The sequence below is a fragment of the Ictidomys tridecemlineatus genome, chromosome 8, assembly GCF_052094955.1.
Source record: "Ictidomys tridecemlineatus isolate mIctTri1 chromosome 8, mIctTri1.hap1, whole genome shotgun sequence".
In the NCBI taxonomy this organism is placed as follows: Eukaryota; Metazoa; Chordata; class Mammalia; order Rodentia; family Sciuridae; genus Ictidomys; species Ictidomys tridecemlineatus.
Genome location: NC_135484.1, coordinates 4,961,938 through 4,976,862, shown reverse-complemented (window position 1 = coordinate 4,976,862; position 14,925 = coordinate 4,961,938). Strand labels below are relative to the sequence as shown.

At 33.4% G+C, this 14,925-nt stretch overlaps 1 protein-coding gene across 7 annotated transcripts in view; it reads left to right on the top strand.

The window, feature by feature from the left end:
* The window catches only part of Qki (QKI, KH domain containing RNA binding), a 133,572-nt gene that overhangs the window by 83,038 nt on the left and 35,609 nt on the right, over positions 1-14,925 (top strand). For all 7 annotated transcript variants that reach the window (XR_013424694.1, XM_078018769.1, XM_078018768.1 and 4 more), the window contains exon 4: positions 9,157-9,300. Coding sequence is in view for 6 of the 7 variants with exons in the window: in XM_078018769.1 (XP_077874895.1) it covers positions 9,157-9,300 (144 nt within the window). In the remaining variant the exon portion in view is untranslated. The remainder of the gene's footprint in view (positions 1-9,156; positions 9,301-14,925) is intronic.

Below are 14,925 nucleotides of genomic sequence, written 5' to 3'. Positions count from 1 at the left end.
AGGTACCTTCTGTGTAGAGGAATTCAGTTAGTATTAAGTAAATAAATGAATGAGATGCTCAGGTTTATAGAGGTATAGAAATTAGGTTAGCATTTGAGTCTGTGTTCTTGTCATCACTATGTATATAACACTTCTTGGTATGGGGAGTCACTTTCTTTTATGTTTCCTTCCACCTTAACCAGTTCTTTTTATTTACTCTTTATTCTACAATGAGCAGATGCTGATTTAGGGTTTGAAGCAAACAGTACTCTATCAGTGAGAAAATATGAATACTTGGTAAATGTTGGCACTATGGAAAGATCTTAAAGTATTGTTATGACAAGATAGCACTCTTTATACATGTAGAGATGCATTCCTAAATATTCAGTCATAATGTGACTTTGATATTGTTTAACACTGATGGATTCAAGATGGCATGAAGGCAGCTATGAATTGATATTGCGGCAATACGAGTACTGTACATACCCACAGTGGCATTAGGTTGAATAAGACATTACAAAGCAATGACAACAAATGATAAAGTTGCTGTATCCTCTATCCTACAGTCCTCAACAAGGAAGCAACTTTTGTAATATAATGAGCATTATTGCTCATTTACATTTTGGAAATTCTAATAGCATTAGGCTACAGACTTAGGTTTGAGAATGTAAAACAGACTATCAGTGGATCTTTCAAGGTAACTCTTAGTTTGTATGTGGTTGTAGCTCAGTGGACTCTGATCTCTGTTTTGCATATTTTTTTTAATTTTTACTTAACAGAAGATGGAAAATATTCGGATTTTTGTATTGCCTGCTCTATTTTTATAGGTCTTTAATTGAATTTTTCAGGAATTTAATTATTTTCCCTAACCCACATAGAGAAGTACACATGTAGAATGTATAAGAAAATACCACATGACTTAGAAGCTTAGTAATTATGGAGCTTAAATGTAGCAGTTTAATACCAAATTGTACCTTTATTTATTTTTCTTTATGTGATACTGATTGAACCCAGAGCCTCATGTGTGCTAGGCAAGAGTGCTCTACCACTAAGCTACAACCCCAGCCCCCAAATGTTTTTTAATTGCTTTAAATATGTAAAATATTTTACTGATATTTTATATATTTCTAATATATAAGATATAATAATTTAACGTTGAGTAAAGAATACATAAAGTTAAAACCCTATGGATTTAGTAATGCTTTAAAATTGAATTTGTATTGCATTTATTATGCAGCATGAATATGTTATGAAACTAGTAATTCATTTGTGTAGGACACTTATTTATAGAATATGCAGCTGTTGTGTATATACATATGAAACAAGTACAGAAATTAATACTCAAAAGAAATGAACAGAAATGAAATAAGAGAAGTATAGGTTCAGATCTGTGTGGGTAGACGAGAAATATAAAGCTGTTGATTATATACCAAACTCTAAGGTATTTTAGGCATTTCTAAGTTAATGTAAAAAGTGGAAATGAAACATCTTTGCTTTCTAGAGGCTTCCTATATAGAGTAGTAAAGTTCTGTGGAAGCAAAGTAAGGCACAGGGAGGATAGATAAATTCAGATAGAATGTAGTAACTTGGGAAAATGTTTTGGAAGAGGTGGTATTCGAATTCATTTTTCATTTTTTATTGTTTTTTAATTCCTTTCCCTACTCTTTCAGTCCATTTTGTACAGAGCCTATGAAATAATCATGGTCATAGTTTGTTAAAGATTAAATAAAGCTATATCTTTTTTTAAGCTTTTTTCTTTTTAAAAGTTACATGTAAAAAGTAACTTTGTTTTTTATGTAATATTTTAATGTATTTTATTGAGTAAGTTAATAAAAACAAGTTGACCTAGTACTTTTTAATTCCTAAAGTACATTTTCAATTTTGTTTTTCTGAATTTTGTTTTATGTTCTTGTCCATTTGTTGGTAGTTACCCCTGCTCCATATTCCTGGTATGTCATCTCCTAAATCATCTATCTGTGATTTTAGATTGCATTCTATCCCAGCCATAGTCCATCATGGTTAACATAATTATGCAAAGCTGGATGTTCCTCTGTGTGCTGTCCAGATTTACACCGCTAGAGCTCCTCATAGTTGTGTGATATATGTGCTGCATCTATTTCTGTTTTATAGATGAGACGCCAAGGCACAAAAATGTGCAAATATTTTGCCCAGGATTTAACAGGTAGTATGTGTGTAAGTGTGCATAGTATCATAAATTACTAAGATTATCAGACCATTACTCAAAATTTTATCTGTGAAAATCATATTCTAAAGCATTCCTATTGAATTTCTGTGGAATTTACTGTCCAAATAGAATTATCCCAGAAAAATGTAACTTTATGTACAGTGAACCATGTGTGGTCACACTTTTGCTTTTACCTTAAAACCATTATTACATGAACCTGTGAATGACCTTTACTTGAGATTAAGATTTTTTTCAAATACCATCTTGTTTCTGATTTTTGTTTCCAGCTAAATAATTATAATCTTGATTAGTTTTTAAAAAAATTATATGTGACTTTTCTTGTCTTCCATGAATTATTGTAGGATCTTCAAAGGCAGAAGCTCATCAGCTTAAAGTAAGGTCAAGTGAATCAGTCCATCAGTTTATCTCCCATTGAAATAAAGATAGGTGATTCCATTAATACCCATCTTTAAGACTGTTAAAAGGGCTTCGTAAAATGTTGAGTATGAAGCTCTTTATGTGTTTCTGTTAATAATGTTAATAGCTCTGACTTTATTTCTCAGTCTCTTTTTCTGCTTTGGTAAGTACTGAAAACAGGGCACTTAGTAAAGACAGTGGAAAGAATGTGAAGACGATTCTGATTCTATGGTGCTTGGAGCTTTTTTTACAATAATACACATTGAATTTATTTTATCAAAAGAAATAGAACAGAGGAGAATGGAGAGAACATCCTGTCTGGAGTGACCTGGTGATAAATTTCTTTAAAAGATGATTTTTGAAATTGGAAATTTAATAAGATTTGGGATGGAAAATGGGCAGAGGTAGGATAGATTAATCTTTTACTTTTTTATCAGGGCACTATCAACAAATAATTATTACAGTTAATATTTTGAAGCATTGAATCATTTTTTCATTTCTTTAACAATTTTTTTTATATTTGCTAGATGGTGGAGAGAGTAAAACCAACCATCTAGTATACAAAAATTTCACATGTAAATTAGTGGGATGTGTCTGCGAGGAAGCATTTTGTGCTTTCAGAGGCAGTAACCAACTTATATATATGGTTGATCCTTAGCTGCAGAAACTCAACTGAGTTTCCTCCTAGTCTATTTCCAACCTTACTTTTTTGATAAACATTAGGCAGCTGTTGGTCTTTAACTTTGTTGAGAGGTGAAATTTAAAAGCACTTGATCACTTCTGTCTTCTTATGGGAAATTTCATTCATATTTTTTTATTTCAGTCTTCATGTATCATTGGTCATATTCAGCTTCCCAATTATCTTGTTCACAGTTGCTTGCATGCACACACTTTTAAGTTCCTCAGGTCTAGACAGTCTCCCTCAGTTTAGTTTTCATTTGGACAGACCAGTATTATTTGGCAAGCACTGGGAGATACATTAAGTGTAGTATGACCATATAGTAATTAGAATTAAATTAGTGGAATTGAGACCCAAAAATGGGGAGGGCACACCTGATGTCTCCATTATTGTGTCTGCAGGAGTTCAGTGTTTTTGTAATGGAAAGGCATTGGGACTGGTTCTGTTTTCAACTTGGAAAATATTTGGCATCGAATAGTAATAAAAGATCTTTGAATTGGCAAATTGTTTTTCTTATCCTTAACTTAATGAGCATTTGTCAAATGCCTGCTGCCTTTAAAGAATTTCTTAGGTGATGATTTCAGTAAACTAAAAATAAAATCATACTAATGTTCATATATTACTAGAAAACAATTTGTTTTGAAAATTTGTTATGGCTCTTAAATTAATAAAAGATTTTTGAGGTCAATATTTATGACTGGAATGAAGAAAGAATTAGACTATATAAAATCTACTTTATGCCAAGTTTCTCAAAAAACATTAAGATATAGTTGAAGATGATTATATGCCCAAATTTTAATACTTGGCTACAGTGCATGTATTCATAATAAAAATGTTGTTGGAACCTTGGTTTGCTTCAATATGTGACACTTTTGAATTCCTTTCCAAGAGATTTTGGCATATGAACTTGCACAATAAGAGCACAGTAGGGGAGAAGTCTTTTGCTTATTTGCCTGCCTACAAATGTATAATTAAAAGTGTGTCAGCAGGGGTTAGGACAATCAGTGTGCTCTGATGCTTCATGTTATAGAATTACTTTGTTGTTCAAACAGATACTGTAATTAGAGAATAATTTTAAACTTCATCAGGCAGTGACTCATCAGATTTCTTTTTTATCAAAATCACAAACAGTAGTTTCTCAAATGATAAGAATTTATTGCTTTTTATTTTTATGTGTCACTGTGTACAACAGCTTTAAAATGAAGTGGATTTTATTTTATTAAAACATGATATTATTTACTTATGGGCAATATTAATGTTTTAGTAATAATGTTTAAAATATGCATTGTGTTTAAGGCCACATTTTAGTTTTAATAACCTTTCCTAAAGATTGGGGGGATTCTATGTGTTTAAGTTAAATGGCTACAGATTTATCCTTTTTTAATATTTCTGTCATTCAAATTAGATAGATCTCTCATTCAGGAAAAACAAAATTTTGTAGGTGCAAGAGTTGTTTTACCAAGTACATTTCTCCCAGTTCTTGATATTCTTCATGACTTACTCAAGAATTTATTTATGGGGAAAGGAGTGGCTTGGAATTAGGAGATAGGACCAATATGGGTAAAAAGAAAAAAAAATCTCTTTTATGTATTTCTTTGTCTGCAAAGTCCCTACTGAATCATAAATTCTGTGAGGGTAAGACATGCTTAGAATTGCACACAAAAATGTTAATAAGGTTTAAAAAAAAAAAACTAAACTGGACATGGTGGCATACTCCTGTGGGAGGGGGGCGGCAGGGAGGGGGAGGCTAAGGTTGGGTGGATGGCTTCAGATAAGCCTGGACAACAGAGTAAGATGCTCCACCCCCCCACACACACCCCTGCTGAAAAAAGAATTCTAAAGATTCAAGAACTTTGTTTCTGGTCTTTCACTAATTTATTTTGCTTATCTTGGGGCAGTTTACTTAACTAGGAAGCTGATGTAGGTGGTGATGTATGCTAGGAGTTAGTGGCCAAAATGGCAGTCTCTGTTGTGTGATCTGGGTGGAGAAGCACTTTGGTGTAGCTTGGGCAAGCCACATCTGTCTAACAATAAAATGGTAGTCCCACAGTCATATAGTTTAGTTAGGAGGATATAATGACATGGCATATTTTATTGCTTAGCATTGTACTTGATAAGTAGTAAGTGTTCAATAAAAGCTTAGTTGCCGTTATCATGATCACCATCATTGTTCTTATTAAATTTATAATTACCTGAGAGGCTAAGAGTTACTTGAAATTCATTTATGCTTTGTTCATTAAGAATGTACACAATAGGCCTAGGGATGTGGCTCAAGTGGTATCTCGCTCGCCTGGCATGCGTGCAGCCTGGGTTCGATCCTCAGCACCACATAAAAACAAAGATGTGTCTGCTGAGAACTAAAAAATAAATATTAAAAAATTCTCTCTCTCTCTCTCTCTCTCTCTCTCTCTCTCTCTCTCTTAAAAAAATAAAAATAAAGAATGTACACAATAAATTACCATTAGTAATTATGTCTTTGTTCTTTTATTGGGTGCAAATGGTATTATAAAATTGTTTAATATGATACTAAACTTTAATTTACTATATAAAGCTGTTTTCCATTTCCTTGAGTCTTCTCATTATTCTGACCTCAACTATCAAACCTCATCTATACATACACATATAGTAATGTTATCTAATTTGTCTTTGCTGTCACATTGTTATATTGAACAATAACTCTTGACGTTTTAAAAAGATTTCGTAAAAAAATTGTTTTCATTCTCATTTTCTTCTTTCTTGATGGGTTTCTACATTTTAAATTCTGATTTTCTTAAGTTGGCTTTTAAATTCTTGAATTAAGAGTGCACACTTTTGCCAAGGTACTTAGCAACTCAAATTTATTCCTTCTGTAAAGTGCAATGGCAAATTATAATGCAGCTTTGTTCTTTGTTTCTTTAATGCAGGTAATATCTCCTTTTTAAGTTCTTTGGTTTTTTTCTTCACCATTGTATAAATGTTTCATGGCAAGTCACAATTTCAGCTTTTATGCTAAAGCTTTTCTGACTTACTCTAAATTATTAATGTTCTTTAGTTATCCTTGTGTAGTATTTATGTGCGCTACTCTTAAACACATACTTAATCTCACCTAACACAGAATAGCCTTTAATGTCTTTAAATACTAATTAATACATATTATGATATTTATATAAAATATCAGTTGTGGTTTGATTTGATTTTTTTTTTTTAATCTCTGGCATTTGCCTGTGTCTTTTCATGCCTGTTAATTTCTGATTAGTTATCAGATAGTATGTGTGAATTTTACCTTCTTGGGTGGATATTTTTATATTTCTATAAATACCCTTCAGCTTTGTTCTGGGACACAGTTAAGTTATTTGGAAAGTTTGGTCCCTTTAGGTTTTGGCTTTAAAATTTATTTGGGCAGCACTGGAACAGTGGGCAGACTAGATTTAATTGTTGCTTTTAGTGTTCAGTTTCTGAATCCCAGGAAGTCTTTTCAGTCTGACTCCATATGAAAACTAGGCCCTTTGTTACCTTGAGTCCTGGAAGCAATTTGTTTTATAAGCCTCTGAAGTTTCCTGCCAGGCTGCACTGGTGTTTTTGGGTGGAGTGCTCTGGGCCTTTGGCTGCTCCCCAGTGTGGTTGTACAGGACTTGGTTGTGTGACCCCAGCTATGCTAGTCTTTCCACTCAGGGAGAAGTCCGTCAGGGAGGGCTCACTTGTGTCCCCGCCCCAGGTCTTTTCATTGTCACTGATCTTATCTGTCTGTTGTCTATTGGCTTAAAACTGTTATTCATTTGTTTTACTTGCTTCTAGTGGGACTATACATTTGGTTCTTATTTTTCCTTGGCTGGAAGCAAAAATCCCTTATGATGATGGATTTAGACAAAAAGGCGCACACTCAGTTTATACCAAATAATGCCAGTAACTAGTCCATGTAAAAACACAAATTTTGGTGGGAAAATATTATTAGCAATCTTCAACATTAAAATTAACATTTGTGTTTAAAAATTGAGCAACAGTGAAAATATTTATGCACATTTTATATTCTTTGCCATGCAGATGACCCCATAGTTCCCAGTTCTTGATTGACTGGTTTCTCATTTAGTTTTTTCATAGTGCTCCTTAGGGGAAAATGAATCTCTTATAGTTCTATTATTTACTTTCTAAGTAAATAATAAATAGAACTATAATATCTGTATCAAAACTTTTTTTTTCAGTGCTAAAAATTGAACTCAGAGCTTCGTGTGTGCTTGGCAAGTACTCTACCACTGAGTTACATCCCCAAACTTTGTTTAAAAACATATATATATTTCAAGACGGGGTCTTGCTAATTGTTCTGATTGGCCTTGAATTTGTAATTGTCCTGTCTCAGCCTCCTGAGTAGCTTGAATTATAGGCATGTGCCACTGTGCCTGGCTTCAGAACATCTTAAATTGAAGGAAAAAAATGATTTTCTAAATTACCACATTATTTATTTTTAAATAATCACATTATTTATTAATAGTATCATTCAAGTTCTAAACCTCAGAGTCAGATTGGACACCACCACCTTCTTATTCTCTGCTGAGTTTTTCAGACTTGCTTTTTGTAATAGCAACAAATAGACCTAGCTTTGTGCATGTGTATCATTACCAAATGGAATGGGGTGTGATCTAATGTTGAAACAGACATACCTGAGCTAGTAGTGCATAAGTGTCAATAGATGTGATTATAGCTCCAATTATCTGAAATTTCACGTATCCTGGATCTTGCGAGCCCACTCTTCTGCCTCCCATACTTGGGGAAACATGAATGTTCTTATCTATTACAACATGTAGATGCATTTTCCCACTGAAGATATTAGCTGAAAATAAAGTAGAAATACACACTTAACTGTTCAGACATTTCTGTCCTCATTGGGTAAACTTATTCATGTGAGTTATACAAAAGTTGTTTCATTATACCAGTTTTACTTTCTTGGATTGGAGTCTCACATTTAGTAAAATAAATAAATTGAGTAGATTCAAGATAAAGGTCTAATAACAACAAAGGTTAATATTTATTATTTGTTTGTGGTACTTTGGTCTGAGCCACATCCATTTCTGTATAACATTTGTATGTTACCTATTTATAAATTTATATTCTTTGTTTTTTATGTTTTAAAATTTATAAATTGTATTTCCATTATCTCTAAAACTTAAAGCAAGAGTTAGCTCTGCAATTCTGAAATGACCCAATTTAGATAATAGGTTTTTGTAGTGTGCTCTTCCTAGTTCTCCCTGTGGTGTCAAGGTATCAGTGTGAGGGTCCTCCTCACAAGGAGACTAGATGTCATTAAGGAAATTGGACACACATAGTGTCTGAAAAACTGTATTCATTACTTGATATAATGATAAAGAGAGGCCTTATAGTTGATTTTTTAAAAGTCTAATGGAAATATAGTTATAACTATTATTATTTCTTACTTGTGGATTATAATAAAATGTTTCCATAATTATTACTTCAAATACTTAAGTGTAGTACTTCTTTTACACTATAATGTCTTGTTTGCAAAATATTTTTTTCTGCTGTTGAGTACAACTAATGTTATTAAACAATTGTAATAAAGTGGAAATTTTACTGAGTTTGAGAATTCTTTGATTCATTTTTGTACTGACTGTTTATTTCCCGTGTGTTCTTTGTAAGTGACGTGCTTAATCTTGATGACTTTCTGTTTACTCATAAGTAATTTATAGAAATAACATGCTTCTCAGAGTGTTCTTCATGGTAATCTATGGATGATGCCATATGTAAGTTTCTTCGTTTTGGCCAGGAAAATAATTCAGAAGATTTCTAATGTTATTTTAGCAAAATAATGCAAACATGGCTTAAATTGTTGGCAACAGATTCACAATATGAAGGATATACTCTCTTTAAAGAAAAACAATTCTAAGAGTGTACTTTGTAAATTTTTTAGGAGGAGCAAAATAGAGGCAAACCCAATTGGGAGCATCTAAATGAAGATTTACATGTACTAATCACTGTGGAAGATGCTCAGAACAGAGCAGAAATAAAACTGAAGAGAGCAGTTGAAGAAGTGAAGAAACTACTGGTACCTGCAGTAAGTAATAATTTCCAAATCTTAGATTTGGGCCTTATTTCCTATCTTCAGTTTAATTTTAGATTATCATAATATTTATCTGTTGTTTATTATTGTTGTTGTTATTGTTTTGGTACTGGGAATTTAACTGATGGGAATGCTACCACTGAGCTACATCCCAGCTCTTTTTATTTTAAGACAGAATATCAGTAAGTTGCCCAGTCTGACCTTGCATTTGGCAATCCTCATGCTTCAGCCTCCCGAGTCTCTGGGATTACAGGAATGCGCCACCATCCATGGTTTTGAAGTGTTTATCTTAGTAGAAAGACAGTGGGTTATTATTTGGTAGAGATTTTTATTTAACCACAAAATAAAAATATATTAACTCATTAAATTTAACAAGCAAACATGGATATTGCTCAAATCCTTAAATGGGAAAGTCTTTATTTTTGGAAAGGAATTGATATGGATTAAACCCAAGGGTACTTTACCACTGAGCCATATCCCATTCCTTTTTTCTTTTTTTTTAAGTTTTATACTCCCAGGAACAATTTTTTTTTAAAATTTTTATTATTGGTTGTTCAAAACATTACAAAGCTCTTGACATATCATATTTCATACATTTGATTCAAGTGGGTTATGAACTCCCATTTTTACGCCGTATACATCGGTTACACATCCACTGTTTTACATATTGCCATACTAATGTCTGTTGTATTCTGTTGCCTTTCCTATCCTCTACTATCCCCCTCCCCTTCCCTCCCCTCCCATCTTCTCTCTCTACCCCATCTACTGTAATTCATTTCTCCCCCTTGTTTTTTTTTTCCCTTTTTCCTCACTTCCTCTTATATGTAATTTTGTATAACAGTGAGGGTCTCCTTCCATTTCCATGCAATTTCCTTTCTCTCTCCCTTTCCCTCTCACCTCTCCTCCCTGTTTAATGTTAATCTTCTTATGCTCTTCCTCCCTGCTCTGTTCTTAGTTGTTCTCCTTATATCGTTTGGCATTTGTTTTTTAAGGATTGGCTAGCTTCACTTAGCATAATCTGCTCTAATGCCATCCATTTCCTGGCAAATTCCATGATTTTGTCATTTTTTAGTGCAGAGTAATACTCTATTGTGTATAAATGCCACCTTTTTTTTTTTTTTAATCCATTCCCCTTTTTGGGGGGGGGGCGGGGGAGATAGGGGCTCACTAGATTGCTTACTGCTTCACTAAGTTGCTGAGGCTGGCTTTAAACCTGCCATCCTCCTAAGCCACTGGCATTACAGGCTTGCAACACCATAGCTAACAATCTTTTTATTATAGGGAAAAATGTTAGCAGAACATCGATAAGGTGATGACAAGCATTTGTGGGGAGGAGCAGGTAATGAGTGTGCAAAAGTTTATGCAATTCATGCTGGATGAGCTGAGTTAGCACAATATTTGACTTGTCTGTGGTACCATATCATTGTTTCCCACAGAAAGGTTAGTGTTCAGTAGTAAGATTTTTCTATAAAAAAATGTTTTTTTTTAAAAATAAAAATAAAAGCTAGATTTTACTGATGTACCAGGCAACATTTTGAGCATTTTTCATACTGCACTGTTATTTCTAAAATATTGAAAAACTATATTAAAGTTATATTTAAGAGTCTGAGATAAGACATTGAAAGTAATTTTGGATAGTGACATAAGAAATTATCCAGACACATTTGTGTTCTCCAAATTATCCCCAAACCCTTTCATTTTCTGCCAATTCTTCCGTCAGCTGTTTCTCATTGTTGCACATCTGTTTAGTAACATTAGAAATGATAATGGAACTATTGATTACCCGAGTATTAGCTTTCAGTGGGAAATGAAAAATAAATTATTAGTTTTCTGTGTCATTATCAAAATGTTTTTTTCATTAAAAAAAAAAAAGAAACGAGAACTACTGATTGTATTGTGTCAAAAAAAGTCTCTTAAAAAAATCTGTTGGCATTTACGTAAGTGAGTATGACATCTGCTGGGTTTTTTTTTTTTTCCTGATAATCTGGAAGTTAATTCACAAATCATTAACATTTTATATTAATTTGACAAAATTAAAAACTTGAGTTTCATGTAAGTTTTATTGATAGTTATGGAAGGAATATATGCAGACAGGTTAAATGGAAACTAAAATTTATATTTACACACCATTAAACCATGTAAAATCTTTCTCCTTTAACTTAATATGAAAAGCTGCATAGAAAAGGAGATTTTTAAGAATTTAATAAGTTATTAGTTTTATGATCAGAAGCTGCTTTTAGCCTTAAACTTTATTGATAAGTATATCCAAAACTACACAGTTCATGTATTATACTAAATAAATAAGTTTATCTGATAAAGCCAATAAATCAGTGTATAATAACAGTATTATCAACCAATTAGATTATTTTAATCATCTTTCAATAAGTTTCTTTAGTTCTAAAAGGTAATAACCTGGGAAAGAGTGTTGAATTAAAAGCTGTGTTTCCTTGAGAAAGTTGTTACTAATTTCTCTGTATTTACTTACTTATAGTTGGAGCAAAGATCTTGAAAAACCCTGTTATTTCAAAAATTGTCTTCTGGTTGAGCCTTCACTTAGCATGTCTGAGGCCTTGGGTTTGATCCCTACCACTATCATCAAACAAAAAAAAGCCTCCGAATATGTAAACATGGAAATAGATTTTTTAAATGACAGAGTTTTTAAGAAAATTTATATATATCTTAGAGGAAATGATGATAAATTTATATCCTGTGGAAGTAATTTTAGGATTACTGTTATTAAACAGTAATAATTTCAAGGAGCATAATTTAAAATTAATTTCTTTTTGTAATGGAATATTCTTAGAGTTTCAGATAATAGAATAAAAACATTCTAAGGTATGAGTTCTATACAGTGACTTAGACTTGCAATAATTTTTATTACTATTCACTTTATTGATTATGTATATTATAACCTGGATGCTCTATTATAGAATTTAATTTAAGCTGAATGCTGTTGTACATTTGTGATGATGATACCAAGAAAAATAGAAATTTAAACCAAAGAAAAGCTTTACTATCCTTGGCTTTTGCATAATTGACTAATATCATCAAGCTTAGCCAGAAAGAAAATGATGTTTGATTTAAATGGCATTAAATGTCGTTTATATTAACATGTGAGTAAATCCTTCTCATTTTAAACAAAATTCATCATGGTATAACATTTGAGTGCTATGCTGTGGACATTTTGTGTCATACCAAATGTTGTCTGGTCTTATCAACTTCTGAAACTTAAAAAATGGTCAGTTCTGGTTGTAGGGTTTTGGGATCTGTTAACATGGGGACTTCAATGATCATTGAAGTAATCTAGCCTCTATCACCTAAAACAATTGAAGGCACCTGATTTAATTTTCTTTAAGCAGTTTTTTTTTTCCCCCTATGGCACTAAGCTACAAAGTCATATGTTAATTTTTTTCTCTTTCCTATTCCTTTTTTTGTTTTGTTTTGTTTTTGGTGGGGAGTGGAATCACAGTGTCTAGTTTATGAGTTCTTTGTTTTAAATTCCCCTCTGATTGTATTCTATTATACACTGAAGTTGATGGGTTTTTTGCTGGAAATAGTTGTAGAACCAATTTTCATAGTCTGATATTACACATTTGGTAGTCTCATATAATTATCTTGCTTTGATATAAGGATTTGTAATGAGAATACCATGGCATCATTGTTGACTTTTGTAGACCTACTTTTCCAACCCACAGTATACTTGTTCCCCTGATCATAGCAGACATCATAAACATTATAGTATCTTCTTTCCCTGTTTAACCAGAAAGCTATAATCTCTTTGTCTGGCAAATTATTTTTATTTCTAGTACTTATCACAATGCCCAGCATATAGTAGTAACATAGTAAATATCTGAAAAATGAATGAATAGTTGAATTTTGCAATAAGGTTACTATGTTAGATTTCTGTTAATATAACAAATAGCTAAGATGAATAACTTAGAGAGAAGGTTAATTTTGTCTCGTGATTTTAAAGGTTTCAGTACATGATCAAGTGAACCCATTGCTTTTAAGGCCTCTGGAGTATCAGATGGCAATGGCATAGAACCCATGGCCAAGAAAACCTACTCAGACTATGTCCAGGAATCAAGACAGGAAGAGGAAAGGGTGAGGTACTGCTGTTCCCTTGGAGAACATGCCATCAGTGATATAAAGAAATCCCAGTAGCTCCACTCTAGGGACCAAACCTTTGTCACATGGTACTTTGGAAGACTTTTAAGATTCAAACTGTAGCATTCTCCCCATCATCCAAAGGTTTGGAGTTTTAACTTTCAGCATTTTTCAAAAGTTCTAGGCTAAAATCTCACCCAAGTCTTAAGGCAAACTCAGTTGTGGGTTCCTACAGAAATAAAAAACAAATTATACACTTTTAATGTACGATGTTGGGACAGGCACAATGTATACATTCTCTTTACAAAAGAGAGTAAGAGAGGACTAGAAAGGAAGGATCACACTAAAGTAAGACTGACAGCAGGGCAAACATTAAATCCTAATGTTCTTTGTACAACATCTAAGACACATTGGTGGGATGTGTTCCCAAGGACTTAAAATAGCATTGTAACTTTGCAGACACAGCCCACAAGACCATTTCCTAGGGCTGTCTCTTCTTGTTGCATGTAGCTTCCCCTGGCAGATGTCCTGTGTTGCCAACACCTATGTCTTCCTGGGATCTACACTGCAACTTTAGCTTCACCGCCACAGTTCCTTGCATCCTCATCAGGGTCTGCTTGCAGGAACTTCAACCCTGCGACGCACTGCTTGACCTTGCAGGCTTTCCTTTAAAACTTCAGTGGAAACCTCATAACTCTACAACTCTTGGATTCTGCATGATTGCAAAACTAGCATCACAGACAACACCAGGATCTGCTGCTAGTTGTTCTTCTACCTTAAAATTTTCTTTGCCAAATAAAGTAGTCTGTCACCTTCAAGTTCAGCCTCCCACAAAATTGATAAAATCAATTGACATGGATAAAATGCAGCCAGATTTGTAGAATCCTCATTTCCATCTGAAAACATCAGGATTGCCTTTGCTGTATGCCTTTTAATTAGCATTTTGGTCCTTTGGCCCTCACCAGAGTGACATGTTAGGCTCTACTTAATAGCATTCTAGGCTTTTTCTAGTTTACTACTTCAAAACTTTTCCAAGATAATCCTATAATCCACATGTTCCGGTATCTAGTTATAGTGATGGCCTGGGTCACTCAGCTTTCTGTCACTATGACAAATACATGCTTTAAAAACCTTTTGTTTCTCTGCTACTCTGAGAGCACAGAGCACATACCCCTACCCCATCCCATCCCACCCCACCCCACCCCACCCCACCCTACCCTACCCTACCCCACCCCACCCGACCCTACCCTGGTCCTGGAGGCTCTTTCATGATTTGGCATAACTTTTTAGGCTTCATTCTGCACTGTTCTTAAAGTGCATACATCCACACTGCACCCATAGGCTGAATTGTTGTATTTATTTGAATTCCTTGAACTTCACTCTTTTTCTTATCTCTGGCCTTTGGTTAAATTCATCCATCAGATTTCATTGCATGCTTACTTAGGCTAGATAACGTTTTTGAGAATACAGAAAGTGTAAGTAAAATTGACAAAAAGTACCTGCCATCATGAA